Raw genomic sequence first — 20,550 nt, 5'->3', positions numbered from 1 at the left:
TTCCAAATCTACAGACAAGAATCATGCATCAGGGGAAGGGTGTTAAATATTTACTGACAAGAAGTAAAACACACACCCACACCCACCCTTCTGCTTATTTTTGTATCTTTTAGTGCAGGTGCTAAAAGGTTAATAGCTAGCCTATCACTTCTATTGTATCAAGAGATTTTTTTTTTCCTAACCTAAAGCAATGTTAATTTCCATTTAAGGAAGAATGTCTGCAGGAGCCAGTGGTATTTACTAACTGCGCCTGTGAAAACATTCCTTTTCACCCTCAGATGCTCACTCAGCCTTCTGTTTTCCAAGTGACATTATTACAGGCTTTAGGTTGTAGTCTGAGAAATTAAAAGCACGTTTTAATAACGTGAACAGCAGAATCCTCAGTCCTGACTCCTCCTCGGATACTTCCTCACTTGCGTTCCCCTGGCTTGGATGGGAGTGCAAGTGTAGCAGTGCCTGGGGGATTTATGTTGGTGGTGGTTTTGGTTTTGTTTTGGTTGTTTTTTTCCCCCTGTTTACAACATGAAGACCCTTACTGGAGCATCATTTTATCTTTGAAAGTGTGGTGGGTTTTTTTTGTTTGTTTTTGTTTTTTTTGTCATTAAGATTCTTAAAACCAGAGTTTTTTTCTTAGTTTAAAATATCATTTGGCTGTGATAGGTTATTGCACGAGATGAACTGAGCTCTGAATCCCATCTCCAGTGTTGTCAGCTCATGCTAATTCCTCTCCTTGTCCTCTGTGGTCAGAGTGAAAGGCTGTCGGGTTGGACACATGAATGGCTCAGGGCTGCTCCATGGTAACGGTGTGAACGCTCCTACCCTGTGGTACCTACAGGATATGTAAAATTGTTTACCTTTCTTTCACTGGGGGATGGTAAAGCTTGAATTACCTTTTGTTTACCACAGTTTGGTCTACAGAAAACAACGCATGTGAGCAGTTACCATGGAGAAGACGATGCATGTTAATTTGTTTATCAGTCTTAACCTCAACCTCCATCTCTCTCTACACTCAGTAGAAAATGGCGGGGAGGGGTGTGGTGGCCCTGTTATCCTGTGCCTCAGCAAGGGAGACCCTTGCCAGTGCAGTGCCAAGCAATGCACAGGTCTGGAGACAAAGCAGATCCATGGCAGCATGTAACAAAGTTTCCTGAGCATCTTTAATGGATAGATTTCTGAGCACTTCAGAAACGAGGACTGTACCCTTTATTCCTATTTTACAGTTGAGAAATGCATGTTATAGTTGATGTTTCGAGTCAAGAAAACAAATGCCTTATAAGATGAAATCTTAGTGATTTGCTTGAGGTGTCTGGCCTGAAAAGGTAGATCTGTTGACATGCAAAGGACTTCCTGGTAGCCAAAGACCTGGCCAAGGCGTACGCTATATTGTATGCAAGTAACTGTGTAGCTAGAAACCCCCAAAACTGTATCGGTCACTCAACAATTAAAAAAACCACGAATGGAAAATTGCCTTTTTTGTACACACTTTTTCTGCACTTGCAAATATAAGCTTTTATTTATCCAACATTTTCCCTGTTTGTTTATTCTTTCTTTATTCTGGTTTGATTTGCTGTAGAAATACTGTAGCTCTCTTACGCAATGAGTTACAGTAGTGCAAGGTTCCAGTGAGTGCAGTTGTTTTGAAACAACTGTGTGATGTGACTCATTCCTCCCATTATGATCCTGTACTACATTTCCTCGCACCTAGATTGATTTGTTTTTGTGTCTGTGCATGTTCTTCTCTGTTCTGAGGTCACCATGTGCAAATGCTACTGCTGTACTAAGGTACTTGAACCTGCTGGTACTGTTCTGTGAGCTTAAAGCGTGCACATGAAATCCTCTTGAGTGGCAAAGTCTTGTCTATCTGCATGCTCCCCTCCTGAAGCCCTAGTTTTCCTTATCTTCTGGGAGAGGAACATGTCCAGCTCTGTCATAGATCTGGTAATGAAAATGTAAAGATTTTGGGTGAGTGCTGCAGGGGAAATTAGGCAGATCACTCTGACAGTGACAGAAAGACCACAGAAAATTATAATGTGTAGTTTTGCTTCTCGGACCGATTGAAACAGATGTGTTCTTTGCTTGCTTGCTTATTTTTGCTGTTGCAATCTTGGTTTACTTGCGTAGCTCCCTCTCACCAGGCATCAGCTGCATGTTCTTTCTATGATCCTTTCCCACAGCTCTCTCTGTCTCCCATGCCTTCTCCTCCTCACTTGTAAGTCAATCCTATAGTTCCCTCAGTTCCTCACGGAGCCTTTGAATGGGAAGAGTCAAACACCTGCTGAGCTGGTTCAGGGCTGTATACAGCGCTGACTGCTCAGGTGGAAGGGGAGCTGCCTGCTTTGTCTAGCCCTTGAATTACTGTGGCAGCTAATCTGCATCTTTCACTTTTAGCAAACTTGATTTAAAAAGAAAATTGTGCAAATTGCATATCTTTACAACATTAACCTATTAGTATTATTTATTACTGTCTGGACACCCCTCCCTCCCTTCTCTCATTTGTGACTTCAAAAAAGTACGGGGACAAAAGAACTGTGATTTCTGAGCACAGTTTCCATAAGAAGCAGGGGTACAAATGCTGGTGACAGAAGACTTTTATGCTGTTAGGACATGGGATTGCACTATGAGAACCTGGACTGGATTTCCATCAGGAGCCCTGGACCTCGATACAAGCATTTATAAAAAAAAAAAAAAAAAAAAAAAAAATTGTTGGCAAGGCCCCTGAGGAAGAGGTCTTCCTTCCGAGTGCAGAACTAAAGGGTGACCTCAGAAGTCTAGGTTGGGAAAGAGCTTCACAGCATTGTTGCTAGGATTAACTTGTAGGTATAAGGTGTTCTCCCAAGAAATAGTTACAACATTGCAGCAGCAACTTTAAACTTTTTTGATCTTCTCTGGGTATAGCCATCCTAGCAGGCTTCAGTACTGCAGATGTGCTTTGGCTGCCTGCATGGCTTTGGTCAGTACTGTCTATTCCAGTGCTGAGGGCTTAGAAAGCGCTTATGTATTGCCTCGAAAGTCAAATTCAACAGTTTTTATCCAGCTGTGTGCCTAGCCTGGTGAAGGTGCTCTTTAAGCACTTCCTCTCCCTTTCTGCCCCATGCCTGAGTGTAGAGTCCTCCTATCTGTCCGGTTAGAACAGCTATTTATGTTAGGACTCAAAAGAAACAGCTGGGAGAGCAGAAAACATGGTTGATATTTTTATCGGCTTTTCTACGGATTCAGAAGATCCCACTCCCAAATGAGAAATGCAGTACAACTCTCGAAAAAGCATTGTGCCGAAGTTTTCTTTTTCCCTTGGAATTGGTTCTGACTCCATTGTCGTGGCTTGTCTGTGCTCGCCTGGTTGTCAGCAGCCTCTTCGGCTTTGTTTAGTTTGACCAATCCCACACCCACTGTGTGTAAACACTGAAGGAGATTCAGTTCCGTGGAAAAAAGAAAAAAGGCAATTAGCCCGTTAAGCGAAAGAGCAGAAACCTGTGAAGGCAATGTACTGCATTTTTAAAAAAAAACATTTTAAATGCAACTTGATATTCAGACAATATAAATTGCTACAAACTGCATGCTTCAGAGGATAGGATATTTAGAAATACAGTACACTGATTAACCTGTTTGATCTCCTTTCAGAACATTCCTCAAATGCTGATCTCATCTTTATTTCTTTTTAGAAGTACCGTAGATGTACTAGGGAAGAAAACAGGAGTTAGATGCCTTCTATATTACATGGTCCCATTAAAAGGAATAATTCTGTTTTGAAAATAGTGTGCTAATCTTCTCCAAGATTTGTTTCTCTCGTTGTTTTTCTGGCTTTAAAGAGAAGGGTGCTCAGTCTGTATAGTCTTTATCTACATGACAATACGTCTTTCTCTCTTTTGGAGCATTGTTTCTATTTGCTTAGTTTTGGCAGAAGTACATGGCAATGGAAGTCAAAATGATGGTGGTTACAGACATTTTAACTCTATTATCTAACTGTTCTTTGAGTGGCTTTTGTTCAACCATTGTTCCCGGTGGGTGAGCTGCTCCCATTTCAGATGGTTTACGCACTCTGTAATACCGATATCTGCCAGCATCCTATCTAATACAGGAGCAAGTTTTATAGGAAAAATAGTGTAGGGGGGCATCGAGTCTGTAAACGGTGGCTTGTTCTCTATACATCCAGGATGAGTTCTCTTTTCTGTTCTTGCAATCTGGGATGATTGTTTCCTAACATGTATGGTATGATGCAAACTGAGAAATATTTCTTCTATGAACAGTGCAAATATCCTCAACAATTCTCTCTTTTTCCTCCTGACTGAAACAGGCAAACTTTGTTTTGTCAGGTTTCTCCTTCTCAGCGCTGGTTTGTGAGCTTCGTATTAGGTAGGATGCATCATTTCAGAACTCTAATTAGGAGGCTAAGGAGATGAGTTTGGTGACTAACTCCACTTTGGAGCAAAATTACGAATTTTTTTGGGGGGGGGGGGTCTGTGTGCGTGTGATTTTTGGGAACACTTCTGCAAATTTTAGATTTGTATGTTCAATGCTATTAGTGATTTCTGTGTGCAGAACGTAGTCTTCATTAATGCTACACCATATGTAAACCATCAGCAGAGGAAGGCAAAGATGTGCTGTCACTAGCAAAACTTGATTAGAGCACAGAGGTAGGAAGAGCAGTGTGCAAACTTTCAAAGAGGAGGGGGATGTTTAATTTCGCTCGTTTAGCACATAGAGCTGTGCTCTATCTGAAGTGTGGGCCCTGTGGTTCTGGAAGTCAGGTGGGCTGGAACTGCCTGTGGATCATACCAACAGCAAGAACAGGATTTGGTTGCTTTTCTCTTAGCCCCTTTATTTGCTGTTGGTTTTTATTTTCTTTTTAAGAGCAAGACATTGGTAGTTCTTTTGGATGAGTTGTTATATTCATGTAATAATTTCCCCATGGAACAGGCACCAGCAGTTTGGCTTCTTTGCATAAAGATCTTCAGTCAATTCTGCTGTTTGGTACTTATCTTCTTAGATGGTGATCAATCAGAAAAGGCTCTAAGATGCTAACTTTGAGTGTAGTATTAAATAGTTTGGTGCTTAATTCTGATAGCTTGCCAATCCATATTTTTTGTTATGTTTTTCTCTTTTCTGGAAGGATTTTAGTAATGCTAGATAGCTTGTCTTTTGCAGTTTCTTCTGCATCCCTGGCATTTTACTCTGTGACTTTAATATTAATATCACGTACTAAGTAGTTAAATTGGGCATTTCCACCAATCATTCTTGACAAGCCTTGTGATAAAGGATTTTTTGACGATTAGTTTAAGTTAAACATTTGACTTCTGAACTCATTCTTGTGGTATGTTTGAAGACAGTGGTGGCCAAACAGTGTATTTTGCTGAATAACAAACTGCAAACATAGCTGCTTTTTGTTATTGTAATGAGGGATAATTGACATTCTGGTGTTGATGTAGTTGATGTTTTACTTAAAGCTTTAAAAGAATTCAAAATACTTTGTTATTTTGCTCTAATACAGACAAACATGTTGTTTGTTTGGTTTTTTTTCCCCAGAAACATTTCTAAGGGGATTTTAAGACTGCAAACTGTATGTGCTCTGAAATATAATTGAGTATACAAAGTAGGCACTTGTAAATTCTCATTATGAGTGAGAAAAGGATAGAGTTCAAACAAAATGTGAATGTGGCTTATAATGATAAATGCTGTGAGTTCTGTAGAGCAAGATGTGCATCTCATTGATCTCTAAGTGATGTTCATCTTTTTGGATTGCTTTGTTGGCAGCGTGGTCAAGGATGAGTGCATCCTATGGCTGCAGTCAGCTGTGCTCTTGCCCACCTGCTGGTCACTGACCCATTGCTGCATTGAGGTCTCTTTTGATCTTGGATACCAAAGATTCCTGCCTTTATGCTTTTTGTGGGTTAAAAATCCATGCTTGTGATCATACTAATTGTTGATATTGGACTGCTCCGTTTGGATACGTAGACTTTTAGAAGTGCACAAAGATCATTCAGATAAGGTGTTTGAGTTCAGAATCCTTTTTTGGGCTCTCTTAATGTGAGAATTAAGGTCAAGTATTCTTAGAAAAATAAAATCTTTTACTGGGTAATCCATATCTATAAAACAGTTTGTAGGTTTTAGATAGTTCCTATGAATAACGTTAGCTCTTTTTACCTTTATAAGGATGTTTTTCAACTTGTAAAGAAAAGCACTTAGGCAAGCTAAACCTGATGAAAGGCTTGCATAGTGAAAAAGATGCAATTTTTCCAATTATACTGTTGTTCTAATAAAAGATTATATTACTGTAAATCCATTTTACTTAAATATTTTGGGTACTGTCTGGACATTGTAATAAAAGTGTGTTTAAAAAGTATGATTAAAAACAGTGTTTCTGAAGGGGAAAAGTAATGTAATCTCCAATCATTGAGGTTTGGGATTTTTGCTTGTTTTTGCAGTGTATTTTGAGAGGTGATGACAGAAAGGTTTGATACTGTGCAAAGAGATAGGAAGATGGTATTTAACGTATCAGAGCTGTGTTTGATAAAACGAGGAGGCATTTGGTTCTCAGTGCTGCAGTAAGAAAAGTGATTATATAGAAATGATGTGTAAAATAGTTGTCTTTTATTTGCAGTCAGGCTTTTCTGAATGATTGGCTGAGGGAAAAATAATGTTGATTCCCAAAATGTATTTTGTTGTAGTTAATTGCCTAGTTAGATTTTTTTTCAGAGTTAAAACCAAAATTCTTATATCTTGTTTTGTATTTCTACTGTGGACGTTTTTAGGAACTGTTTACATTTAGTAGAAACCTTTGCACTTTTCCAGCACCTTGATATGAAGTTGTGATAGTGCACTTTGAACTTTTTCTAAATATGGAAAATGTCCTTGCGGTAAAATTTGATTTTTTTTTTTTTATTTTTTTTAGTTGTTCAAAGTTGTTTCGTGACAATGAGAAGAAGCTTAGATTTGTTTCCTCTTCTAGATCGTTAGCATACTTAAGCTAAATAAGAAAAAATCAAGATAACTGATGGTGCCTGTGTTGTAGAGATTCTGTTTATTGCCCAATGTGAAGTTGAACGCGGGGTTTTACTGAGAGTATGTATCTGCTTGCACATCTTGCTGTACTGGTTAAATATGTTATTATCTCAAGTGCTCATCATTTTCAAAAAGCTGATGTAGCACAACCATCCGCGGAGTTCTGCGTAATAAATAGTTTGAATGGGCTTGCATCTGGTTCAGGCAAAATCAGCTGGGCTAATTAAATCTGCTGAAGCTAACCTGACTGACCCTTCATGAAATGAAGGGGGAAGCTCTTAGGTATGTGCTCGGCCAGCAGAACTGCAAGGCAAAAGCAAGTTGGTGCAGGAAGGGGGATGGGGATAGTGACATTTCGGCTCGGCACCATTTCTTGTGGCGAGAGCAGCTTGTGTACACGTAGAAACTGATCTTTTGCGTGTAGGAATACCGCTTGTTTTCATGGACAAGACAGTCCCTTCCCAATTTTTGTTTGTTGTTAGCAATGCACAAATGTTTATAGGAGGCAAACCAGTGAATCCTTAGAAATGTTTTTGGTACAGTGTTTCCTTAAACTGCAGGCTGGTGGTGGGCTGGAACGTGGGGATATCTTTGTGGCTGTTTCCTTCATCAGTCTGATTCTTTTAAAAGCATCTTATTCTGCTCGTAGTTTCCATACTAGAGGTTTACAGAAAAATGTTTATACTACAGCTTCAAACATGTACTGAAATGCTAGAAAACCTAAAGAATTTCTGTGGATTCCTTATATTAAGATCAGATGTGGGAATGTCACATTGAATATCTGCTGCACAAAACTCAGATCATTTTAATGGAAAATAAGAATCTGAAATGGTATGTGCCTAGCAGCAAAATAAAAAAACAGGGGGAAGGGAGTGGACAGAGGGAATTCTATAATGGGCCAGAATTACACCTTGGTGGTTACAAGTCCATTTCTCTGCTGTGCTGACAGAGAAGGTAATTACTGCATTTATGTCTTTTTCAATGACGTGACACTAGTTTCTAAAGCAAAGTGGTGTATTTGAGAGAAGCCTACAATGCGAGCAACGCAGTGATCCATCCGTCTGATTGAAATGTGCTGTGGGCTGAGGCAGTTTCAGCTGCAGGGCAGTTTGAACAAAAACGGTTTTTAAAGTGTGTGACAACACTTTGTACGTTTTTAATTTTTCAATAGTAATTAATCTGTCAACTGAAACTTGGCTTTCATTGATTTTTATTACTCTAAAAGTTAGCCTAGAATGTAAATAGCATTAAGATTAGCAATCTAACTGAAGTTGATGGAGAAGTGCATAAGCCCCAGTAGCCTTCAAAGCAGGTTGTATGTTTCAAATTAGGTTTACATAAACCGTTGCTAAGTGTTCCCTGCCTGGGAAGAAAACCTTTAACTTTGGAAATATTAGTTATTTGTGGCGGGGGGGGGGGGGGGGGCTGTCTAATACCTTTTTGTGGTATTGATTTGCAGTCTTTTGTGATTTTGAACCTTCCTGAGAAGAAGGGAAAGGGTGGGAATGGGCATCGCTGGCAAATCCTAACTGAAAATGCTTTGTTTAAAATTTTGTGGCTGGAAATTTCGTATCAGATGATGACATTTTGTTCCTGTCCGAAACTGCTAAGAGGCCAGTTAGTAGCAGGTGATCTTGCATCGAAAGAGAGAAGAACATTCTTCCTCACAGATGTAATTGTATTCAGAGAAAAACATTTCTGTGGAATGCTGATGGTCTCTGGAAAGCTTATGAGAAACATGTATCTGAAGGAGAGAATTTGTGAAGAAAGGAGCACTTGTCTACTTAGTTGCTACAAAGATGTTTTTTTACCTACAGTATTGTAATTCGAGCTTTATGCTCTCCTTAAAGAATGTTGTTCCTTGAAAATGCCAAGCTTTTTTGAGGTGTGTGAAGGTTACTGGTCTCTTCTGTCTCCAGTTGGTTTTCTCCTACGCTTATTAGAGGCTGCTTTTCCAGACTCATGTCAAACTATCTCTTTGAGTTTATCCGGGATCTTCATTCTCTCACATGAACAACTTGGAGGCTGGAAGAACAATATGGAAGTTTTCCTATTTTTCTAACACAGTATCATTCATCTGCATGACATTAGTCTTAGTTTCTGGGAGATCTGCTGTGAGCTTCTGAACAAGACAGGTTTTGTAAGAGCTGAAGACCACTCAAATTCTTGTCATGGTAGTGGCTCATTATTTTTTATTTTGTCCCTTCAGAATGGATTATTGGTATAATGGGATAAATTAGGATACCGAATTAAGCTTATGTTACCAACATTTTTAAGCTTTACAGTTTATAAAACGTAGAGGATGTTGATTTAAAGATCACCTCCTAGAATGTGCTGTGACAGTTTTTTTTAAATGCCTTGTTGAAACTGGGCCTGAGAGAACCAAATTAAATATTTTTTAATTGATAATTATTTTATTTGAAAATACCATTTATTGAAAGTGTTTTTGAATGTATAATGATTCAGCTGTAACAGTCTTTCAGGTATGCCTTTTCTTAGTGACAGAAGTAGACAGGTCTACATGAATTGCATTAAAATGTTGGTTAGAAGTAGATTGGTGAAATTGCATTAGGGTTCTGCCATGAGTGCTACTGTAGAGAATTTAAATGGCCTTTATTCAGGTTCACTTAAGTTCACCTTATTATGTCCACTTTTGGAAACGTACACCTTTCTAGTTTGTCAGTTTTCTAGCACTTCTGTCACCACAGTGTTTGCTTTGGAGCAGCCAAAGTTAGTTTTTTATATGCTAGTGTGATTTTCAGTTAGTGAATAACACTGCTTCTTAAAAAATGCTACATTCTGGCATTCTCATTATATGCTTTTGACTAGTTTTGGGTCCTTTGGATAAGATAATGTCAGAGATCATCAGTATCTAAGCCTCAGAGGAGTGACTTTTGTTTTTTGTGCGTTAGAAACTTCCATTGAAGCAGTTTGTCATTCATCTTTGTCCTCTTGTAGCCCTGTTTTCTGCTTCTCCGGCTGTTGCACATTCACCTAGAAGCTTTTTCTGATACCTTAGCATGGTTAGTTCCCTGTGTTTTGGTAACTAGGTCTCACACACCTGTTGTTTCCATGCAGAGTGCTGGCAAACAGCTCGTGATGTTGTGGTCAATTTTTCTGGAGCTTCATATCTCTTCAAGTTGGTCTTCTAAACATGAGATTGTGTTTTTTTCTTTATGTAAATTTGTACATGATAAACTAATAGACCAATGTAGAGGTGGCTGACTTAGTCCAAAGCTGGCTAAGTCCTCACATTCCTACTGTGGCCTCAGCATGGCTTTAAGCTAGAACAGAGGCAGTGTTACTGATTTTTTTTGTATGTTTTATTTTTGAATTATTTTCCTGTCTCACCTGTCAGCAGCCAGTGTTTTAGAAACTTAATCCTTTCGAATCAAGTATTTCAGTAAATCTAGTATGAAGCATTTGTGATGAAGAACCAAAATGTTACGTGTTAGTGTAAATTGTTGGTAATTAATGGCTGTCCAACTAATTAAAAATTACTGATTTTCAATAGAAAATTTTCAAAGACAAAACCAAAAACAGGGAGAGCAAAATCAAGATGGCTGATTCAGTCTGACATTTTAGTCTCAACAGATGTGTCAAAAAAGGTCAGCTATTGAGTGAAGAATACAATTAAGTCTGTCTTTTTTTTTTTTTCCGCCCCTTTTCTGTGCTTCCTCAAAATCTCTTATATAGAGGTAAAATTATTGCTTATGACAAATGGGATTGTAAAGTCATTCAGATGGAAGGGACCTCAGGTGTAGTCCACGCCCCTGCTCACAGCTGGTTTAACACTGAACTTGGACAATGTTGCCTAGGGCTTTGTCAAGTTGGATCTTGGTTTGATTATTTCTTTTTTTTGTGATTAAGAAAAAGCAGTTAGTTGTCAAACTTTACTCTTGTATTGGAGATACCAATATCCATGAAAATAAAAAACATTTAAACATTAATTAAACTTTTCTGAAATATAAAATTAGTCTTGGAAAAAAGTTACTGGTGCATGAATTTTATGAAATGTGGGAAGTATGTGAAGCAACACACAAAGACTATCTTGTAACTGAAAATTTTTGGTTTTAGAGCCTTGATGAATATGAAGATGATGAAGCAGGGCAGAAGGAGCGAAAGAAGGAGGATGCTATTACCCAACAGAATACGATACAAAATGAGAGTTCCAGTGCAGATACCCCTGGCTCATACTTACTCCAGGTGAGATCATAACACTTGCTCGTTTTGATATTTTACTTGGTTTTTAAACTCATACTATCTTCTTCTTTGTACTCCTACTTAACAGTAGATTATACCCTATATAGAAACAAACATGAAATTCAGGAGTTGACACATTACTAAAAACAGACTAAGAGGTTCCATTCCCCAAACTCAACACTACTGAGGCCGGTTTCAGGGAACAGAATCCCTTGTTTCTGCAGGGGCTTTGAAGGTAAAGGTATTGATGTCCACCAAACACTCATTTGGTAAGAGGAAGAGAATCCTGGAGATTCAACGGAAAAATACTTGTAGTTTTAAAAAACTCAATTAATTGGAGGTAAACTTTTCAAATCAGAACTTAATTTCCCAACTTAATTTACTGTCAATTAACAAACTTCTAATTACTTACTGATTCTGGTATTGAAACAAGCACACACACTTAGGGAAAACGCTCCTTGCCCTCTGTGAAACCTCTTCTCCCCTTTTTTGTTCTCCAGTCGCCCTGCCACAGGTTACACTCAGTCCTGCAGCCCTCCCCCTATCAAAACCCTTCCAGTTATGCCCTATAGACCCCTCCTGCATACTATACTACCTGTGTCACGTTCTGTCTCTTTCCTTTCGTGCCCTTAGTCTCTTTAGCCAGTCTTGTTTCTTCTTCTCTTCTGTTCCCTAACAGCATTTGCAAACCCAGCTGTACACACTGGGTCCATCTAGCCCTGCCTCTTGCCTCTAACAGAGGCAATAGCACATGCATAGGGAGAAAAATATACAGAGCAAGCCCATAGTGATAGTTTTCAAACCACCAGTGGGATATCCTGAACCAGAGGGGACATCACTGAATTTAGTGGGTCTGGATGCACTTTACTTCTAAAATTTTGCCCAGTCTTTCATATGCTTATGAATGCGTTTAACATTCAGAAGAGCCTAAGGCAAAGAGGTCTACAGCTTAATTACCTGGAATGTGGAGAACAGTCTCCTTTTGTTTAAGTTGAACCTGTCATTTGCCATCTGTTTCCATGTGGTTTCACCAAGGTGTCCCAGTGGAAGACATGGGGAACAACTGCTTCCTCTTTATGTGACCGAGTGCTGCAGAGAGAGCGCAGCACCTCTCAGCTGTCTCTTCTCTAGGCCGAAGAATTCTGTTTTATTTAGTTGTTCCTTGTACAGGAGATATTCAGTAACATTCTGTACTTTTTCTGGTTTGAACTATATTTTATTTGGGATCAGGAAACAGAACGGAAGAGTTCAGTACAACATGCAATTGTAGAGTGGTTTAATGGTGGGTTTTGTGCCTGTTTCTTTCCTGACAATTCCTGATAGTCTGCCTCTTTGCACGACTTTACTTTTTTTGTGTGTGTCTAACTTAACATTTTGGGGTTATCTGTGAGTGATAATAGCCAACTCAGAGACTGATGTATATGTAAATTCAGAAGCATGTTTACCTTTTTGTCTCACTTTGTGCTTCTGTACACTGAATTTCATCTCCTGTTTCATCTCCCAGCCACTTGCAATAGAGAAGTCCTGCATGTTTTCACAGTTGACCCTCATCTTTTCAGTTCTGAGTAGCATCTCTGGACATCTGCTTCCTGAATATGTTGAAAAGCACAGGTCCCAGAACAGGTTCCCATGGAGCTCCTTTGGGTACTCCATCCACTGCAAAAGCTGACCATCAAGGCCTACCATTATTTCCTGTCTTTTCACCAGTGATTTATTCACAGAATGACATTAGCTTATTGCAGCGTGGCTTAATTTCTTTAAGAGGCTTTGGGGAATGTCTTTTTGAAACTCAGTAGGCTGCCAACCAACTTTCTCTTCTGGACATTTTTTCACTTAAAAAACTGTGTTAGATTTGTGAAGTGTAACTATTTTACAAATGCCCTGGTGACTCTTCCATACTATATCATATTTACTCACTTATTCCCTAATTGTTTTAGACTTACTAGCACCACTTTATTGAGTATAAATATCAGGCTTACTGGTCTATCGTTCTCACATCTGCTCTAGAATCTGCTTAAAGATAGTGATTATGTTAACCACTGGTACTAGGGCAGTTTTAAGTGAGAGATTATATACGATCTTGAGTAGTTTAGCTGTTACATTTTTCAGTAACATCAATAATTCCTTCAGAGCTCAAGGAGTAAATACCTTCTCATTCTGGCAATTAGCTTTTATTTTTTTTTTCCTCCATTTTGTTAATTTGTTTTTAAGTTCTACCAGCACTTCTATTTGAAACAGATCCTTTGAGTCTTCCGTGAAGAAGTACTCTAATGCAAGACCTTTACCATGCTATTCCATGGTGAACACCAACAAAAATATTTCTGCAGAGCAACTGTCTCTGAGCATGCCTCTTAAAACTTGATCTATTGTCTTTGCAGATTCTTTGGTAGGATTCCTTATTCTGAAATGTTTTTTATACTTTTTTTCCAAGTTGTTTGTTAGACTCTTTCTTATTGTGTTCACTCTGTTTTCATTTCTTCAACAAATATTCTGAAAGTTGCCACGTTTCGTTTCCCCCAGTGGTATTATTATATAACGCTTTGGCTATGTTCCCACGCCTCTGTTTTTTTCATCCATGTTTTCTATTCTTCTTGACCAGCAATCTCATTTTCTATTTACCAGGCTGTCTGTATTAATTGTATCCTACACGGTTCCAAGTTTGTCACCTCCGCATTCAAACAGGCACTACTTCTTTGTTGACAGAGCACAGCAGGGGTGTCCTGTCACTGACAATACAGAAGAGAGTCCTGGTCCTCAGATCTGGCAAAGACCCAGGATGGCACATGTACAGAACAGATGGAACTGTAGAAAGTTGTAGCTGCTAAGACTTAATCAGTTTGTTACTGACTCTGTCAACTCGCTTTTTATGAGAAGACTTAGAACTTGCCCAATTTGAACAGAATTAGGCAACAGTGTTATTTCAGCTTTGATGACTTAGTTTCCTTGTTTCTCCTCAGTGCAACAGTTAAGCTTAATTCTGTTCTTAAAAGTAGAGCTTGTTTTAGATCTAAGAATTCAGTTAGTTCTAGTTGCCATTGACCAATATTTATTCTAGTTCTATCTACTAAGCAGAATAAATACATTTCTTTACTTAGACATATTCACTGACTTGTCCGTTCTATTATCATTTTATGAAATTTGTAAGTATATAATTACTGTGACATTTATATGGGAAACAAGACAGTTAATATTGACTTTGTGTATGATGGACAAATATGTTGCTGAATAATGTTTTGTTTCCAATCCTTAACCTGCTCTTTCAGTTCTGTTTTAACATTGTCAGAAGTTGCTGTTCTGCTCATGGGCAAGTATACAGTTTTTGAAAACTCTGGCTGAATTTGAAGTCCTTGATCCAAACCACAGAGATATGAGATTTGTTTAAGACTAGATCTAAAAATATACCAGACCGGAGAGTGTTTTCCCTGAAGCAGAACTATTTGGCTGAAATCAGCTTCTCAATTTTATATTGGATATATGGAAGCTGATAGGCCTGGAAACATTATAAACATTGAAAAAAAATTTTCAATCAGAACTGTTACTTAACTTTAGCAAAAGATGGTGTGGAAAGCCACACTTCATCAGGTGAATCAACACTGAATCCACTCCCAGACACAAGTGTTACATCTGGCTCTGACTTCCTTGCTTGATTTCCTACTATTTTTAATGCTGCAATTAAGTGGTTCTCAGCTTCTGAGTCACAGTGCTGTGGACTACTCATTGATGTGTACAGGGATGCACACTGAGAGTGATCAGTTACATGTAATGAAGCTTAGAGCTCTTACACATTAGCTAAAAATTTGTAGTGCTAAGGACAAGCATAGTTAAAGTTAACTAGGGATCAGTGGAGTCTGACAGTTATGTAAATCTAGCTGTTGCTTAGCAGAGATAGTAAAATTAAAAATAGTGCAAAACTATTTGATTGCAACGTCTTTCTTGCAGTTGGACAGAAATGATGTTATGTTCAGGGTAATGAACGTCTTCTCTTTTCTTAATTGAAAGTGTTAGTAAGTACACAATATAAAGATAACTTGCATCAAAAAAACCTACAAAATTTGACTGGAAAAACAATTAGTTTACGGATGATTTTTTTTTTTTAAGTTTCTTAGAATACTAGCTGGAAAAATGCTACTATTCTGCTAATGCCCGAAAAAAATGCACCAAAACCCACCATATGCAAGGCCTTAAATTTTGCATCAAAGTATTCAGGTTGTGCTGATACCATGGTCACCTGCCTCCTGGAATTCAGTTGCTTGGGGAATATCTTAGGAGACCAGATGCACAAATATGTGCCTTTCTTGGTTCTAATCCTGTGGCAGTAGGGTTAACATAACTTCTGTGTCATTATAGAAGTGATATCTGACCATGATAGCATGTTGTGGTGTCTGTATTACTTTGTGGTGTTCTTGGAAAACTGGAGAGTGAATTAGGAAGGCTGAGAAGATTAATCCGAAGTCAACACAAAGCCTTCTAGTGGGAGACGTGTAGGTCCTCCATCTCTTAAAAACTTTAAATCACAGCTGGCTGTTTTTCTGTAAATGATGCCATAATCACAGAGAACAGTCATTCTCAACATCTTGGAAGGAGTTTGAAGTCCTTTTCTTCATTTTATCTTTGGTTCCTTAGTGCTCACATTTTATTTCAAGTGTTGTAGCATCTGTGAACGCTAGTTCATAGAATTACAGAATGTCCTGAGTTGGTAGGGACCCACAAGGATCATCGAGTCCAACTTCTGTCCCTGCATAGGACAACCCCAAAATTCACACCATATGTCTGAGGGCATTGTCCAAATGCTTCTTGAATATTGTCAGGCTTGGCACCATGACTACCTCCTGGGGAAGCCTGTTCCAGTGCTCCACCACCCTCTGGGTGAAGAGCCTTTTCCTAATGTCCAACCTAAACCTCCCCTGGCATATCGTCCTGCCATTCCCTCAGGTTCTATCGTTGGTCGTCAGGGAGAAGAGATCAGCGCCTACTCCTCCTCTTCCCCTTGTGAGGAAGCTGTAGACCGCAATGAGGTCTCCCCTCAGTCTCCTCCAGGCTAGTTCCTGTCCTGTGCACTGTATGAACACACTGCAAAAAATTTCATCAGCTGTGAACAGTCTGACATTTAAGTGTAAGATATGGGAATAGTTCAGTAAATATGTATTGGCAAAAGCACCAAGAAACAACAAGGTATTTGAGATCTTCAGAGTTGTTTTTGACATTGGCATGGGGATAGGGTTTACCGTGTTCTGGATGTGTGCTTTTCTCCCCGCTGGTGACAAAAGGGGTCTCGCTAGGTCAGATGTAGGCATCTAAAATTAGATGGGCTGAATCTTTTCCTCTCCCTGGCAAACTTGGACCAAGCATGTCAGAATGATTTTTGCTACTGACATAACTTGGAAATAGGGATCAATTAGAGAGAGTGTGAGATACCGATTTTTGTGCCCATAAGCATGACAAGGGGAAGCTCTCAGTCACTTAGATAATGAGGTTCAACCTTTGTGAAATAAATACTCTGAATCCTTCAAGTGAAAGGTAATGATTTATAAAAATGAGAATGATTTAGGGTATCCTGCTGTAAAAAAGGAATGCTGATCTTTATTATCGTCACACAGCAGCAAAATTTGTCCAGTGTATTTCTTAATTCCAAGTTTAAGAAACCACAGATCATAACCATCACAGTTACCAGTACCTTTTGTGTCTGGAATGACTGCCGAAGATGTTTCTACGGTCACCTGCTAGAAACCTGCTTTTGGATTTGTGTTGTGGGCATGAAACTGGTAGGGGAATTTTGCTTCTCAAGTGTTGTGAAGCCTGGTACCCCAGTGGGAAACATGACTCGCTCTTTTTGTTAAGCCAGACTAACTGTTTTGCTCTACCTGATTGCATATTACATGCTGCTGCGAAGCCCAGGACCTCATTCAAGACCCTGGCACTCTAGTTAGAAATTGTGATCGTCTTGTTCCAGCCATTAATTTGTTTTGTTCTCTGCAAGACATTAGCTTATGATAGATGCTTGGATAATTATTCTGTTTAGTGTAGGAATTACCCAGTATCTTTGAAAGAATCCTTCTCGTTGATTGGAGGTGAGGATAGGATGAAATGTCTACATAATCAGCATTCACCTAATGGTATAATTATAAAATTGTGCCGCAGCAGATTGGGTTCATCGTAGTTAACTTCAGTAGTGAATAGGTTAGATGGCTGGTGAAGTCATCTAAGCTTGATTTATTATCATGGCCATTTAGTTATGACTTGTGCATTTAGTCATAACTCATCCAAGAGACTATGAAAATTGAAGGAAAACCACATCTGATCTTTTTTTAACCTTTTGTTCTAAAAAAAGCTTAATGTTTCACCAGAACATTGCAGGCAATTTCTGAAAGGAATGCGGTCCAAAGATACTCCCACAGAAGTGCTCTGGTGCAGTTCTGGTGGCTTAAACACCATCCTTTACTTTAGATGTGACCCAACACGTTGAAATTTTCTGAAGCAGTGATGTACGCCGGTGTTACAAAGCTGTAAATGTTTAATAGAGACACCTTATAAGCTATGCTGAAAGCAGTAAATAAAATGAGGTAAGGGAATAAAAGTCTTTGGTGACTTCTTAGCTGTGTGACAAACTGCGAGGAATGCAGGGAACTGAAGGATTGCGTGCATCTCCATTAGGAAACAGAGCCGAAAACCTGCTTGATACAAGCTTCCCCAAAGTCTTGTACTTGATCTTATGCCAAGAATGTGCTGCCAAATAAGCTTCTCATCTCGTATTGTAGCTTATACTTGTCTATTTTGCATTTCCTGCCTTTTTATTTTGCACAGCAGTGTAATGTCATAGAGCACCATTTCACAATTACTTTCATTATCCAAAGTATGTGGTAATGATACTCATATCTATTCATACCTGCCCACAACTTTTCAAAGATGTTTTGCATCTAGGTTTCATGTAGTTCTTGCAAAGAATGACTATGTGCGTGCATTCAAGAGTAATAATTCATCTTTCATTAGTCTATTGCCATGGTGTTACTTTGTGTTAATTTCTGTCCGTAGAAAAAAATCAGTTGTGCTACAGGGCATGCCCAAATGTATTAAGACATGTTTTATTTTTTTATGCTATATTTCTTCAGATGTTAGGCCAAGTATTATTTTACATAATGTGATCATATTATTGGTGTTGTTTTAAAAAGAAAGTAAATAAAATGTGATTAAAACACAGAAATATGTAAAGTAGGAGGAGCTGGGTTTGAGGATATGAAGGTGTATGTAATTCTGCAAAATGGGATAGTAAGACTGATATTTGACGGTGAAGTTACCAGATAATACTGATCTTGGGTTTTCTGTTTGCTGATTAACATGATCCATCTCACGGAGGTGGTATGAAAACAGTTGTCAGTATTCACAAAACACTTAGGCAATAATAGCGAATGCAATAGAAAGATTCATGAAGCAATTTTATTGTGTGTCTAAAAAGGATCCCATAAAACGGGGGTTAAAAAGTTTCAAATTCAATAAATATAGTTTCATCTGAAGTAGGTCTTGTGTACAGTATTTTTACAGTAAGTGACATCAGTTGCAGGGAGCTTGCTGCACTGAACCAGGAGCTTCAGATGTTCAACTGCCATGCTTGGCAAGGCTTGGGAGACCCAGATTATTCCTGGGTCTGTATAAGGAAAACAGGAACACAGGAATTCCGTCTTTCCTTGATCACATACGATCAGGCCATCACTCCAGTAGTTTCTAGCAATACAGGCATGTATTCAGTGCAGTTTGAGTATGAGAATAGCAATAAATAAGGCACGGTGGCCACTTTGTGAAAAACAAGCCAACGCAAAATACTGAATGCTACTTGCTGAATACTCTGTGTTCCACGTCAGAGTTCTTGCGGAAAAATACATCGTGTAACGATGTCAGGAAAGACAGTATCATGATGCATGTAGTTGTAAGAATTTGAGTGAAAGTTGCATAAGTCAACAACGTTCTGAATTGTTCTTAACTGGTTGACTTTGCAGCCTTAATTTTCTTTAATTGAGTTTTGTCTGTATTATTGAAACTGTAAAAAAATCCACTCCATGTAGTAACTTTGTAATTAATCCGCAAGGTAACTTCTCTGAGTTTAGGAGTAATAATGTTGCATGGTGGTCTTGTGTGGTATAACTGGAGGCTTTAAGGACACCGAGTGCATTGTTTTGCAAAAATGAGATTTCTAGTTCTTAGTTAAATTGTGTGTGTGTGTGGGGGGTTTTAATAGAAACTGAGTTTTGAAACAGTGGAGTCTGGATTTCTCAGCTGAATGGGCTGTGTAACAGACATTGTTGTAGCAGCATAGGTTTCTCTGCCAAAATCCTCCTCCTCTCCTCTCATGTGAGCAAATTTAGTATATGTGTGCCGATGTGTAGTGCTGCTGATCCATGCATGTTCAGTGGGTTTTACCTTCCCAAAGGATCTGCACATGCTCAGCAAAACTGATTCAGCTATATTGTGCATGCACTACCTAATACTGCTGCTTTCGGAAAGTGCTTACAAGTGAAATCGCGGTCCCCTTTGCCCCAAGAAATCAGGAAGCTGAGAGCCAGCGGTTACTAATGTGAGACCGAAGGGAAAGCGGGTGGCTGTGAGCTGCCTGTGAGCCAGGTGAAGTCGTGCTGGCCGGCTACATGTAGCCTTGAGGCTGGAGGCTGGGCATCCCTACTTTGAGTCATCCGATTTCTGCTCTTGTAGAGAAATACTGATACACAGTTACCAACATTTGTCTTCATAACAACTGATCAAAAAGAGAGATCTTTGTGGAAGGCATTATTTGTGTTCAGTGCCTGATCATCGTCAGCACAAATTTGATTACTTTTGACAAGCAAACTTTGCTTTTCTCAGAAAGAAATGCAAAATGAAGAACACTTTTAACGTCTGTATTTAGTAAAGTTTAATTTAGTGGATAAGTGGTTTAAGCTTAACATTTTGTTTCAGGAATACTTTTCATTCCTGGTAAATAAAGTTAAATGTACCCACAAAGTCTCTTATAATTGAATTCTCGGTTTTGTGTGCCTGTGAACATGTTCAGCTATTCATCATAGGACCCGCATGAAAACTAAAACTGAATCAAGCCTGGATCTGTGAAGGCAAGGTGGTGTGGAGGCTTCTTACTCCTGCTTTAGATTCGTGGTGGTGCCCGAGAACTGCAGGGGCTGCACAGCCGGCTCTTCGGGTACTTTTCAAATCCTTGTGCCATCCAAGTGGGAAGCAAAGTGTGCTTTTATTATGATTTCTTTTTTGTAGTATCTCTTTAAGTTCAGTTGTGATCCTTCCATTAAGTTTTTTTTTTCTTTGTTTACTTCTCTTCTTTACCTACAGCTCTTGCTGCTATGTAGTCAGCCTGTA

At 38.9% G+C, this 20,550-nt stretch overlaps 1 protein-coding gene across 4 annotated transcripts in view; it reads left to right on the top strand.

Moving 5' to 3' along the window:
* PAWR (pro-apoptotic WT1 regulator) overlaps positions 1-20,550 on the top strand; it is an 84,820-nt gene that overhangs the window by 31,641 nt on the left and 32,629 nt on the right. For all 4 annotated transcript variants that reach the window (XM_087767960.1, XM_087767956.1, XM_087767957.1 and 1 more), the window contains exon 3: positions 11,074-11,202. In XM_087767960.1, coding sequence (XP_087624086.1) covers positions 11,074-11,202 — 129 coding nt within the window. The remainder of the gene's footprint in view (positions 1-11,073; positions 11,203-20,550) is intronic.

Source organism: Nipponia nippon, unplaced genomic scaffold, assembly GCF_047370975.1.
Source record: "Nipponia nippon isolate SJK-2023a ecotype South Korea unplaced genomic scaffold, ASM4737097v1 scaffold_3, whole genome shotgun sequence".
Lineage (NCBI taxonomy): Eukaryota > Metazoa > Chordata > Aves > Pelecaniformes > Threskiornithidae > Nipponia > Nipponia nippon.
Note: the sequence above shows the minus strand (reverse complement) of the source record. Positions and strands in the feature narration are given on the sequence as shown.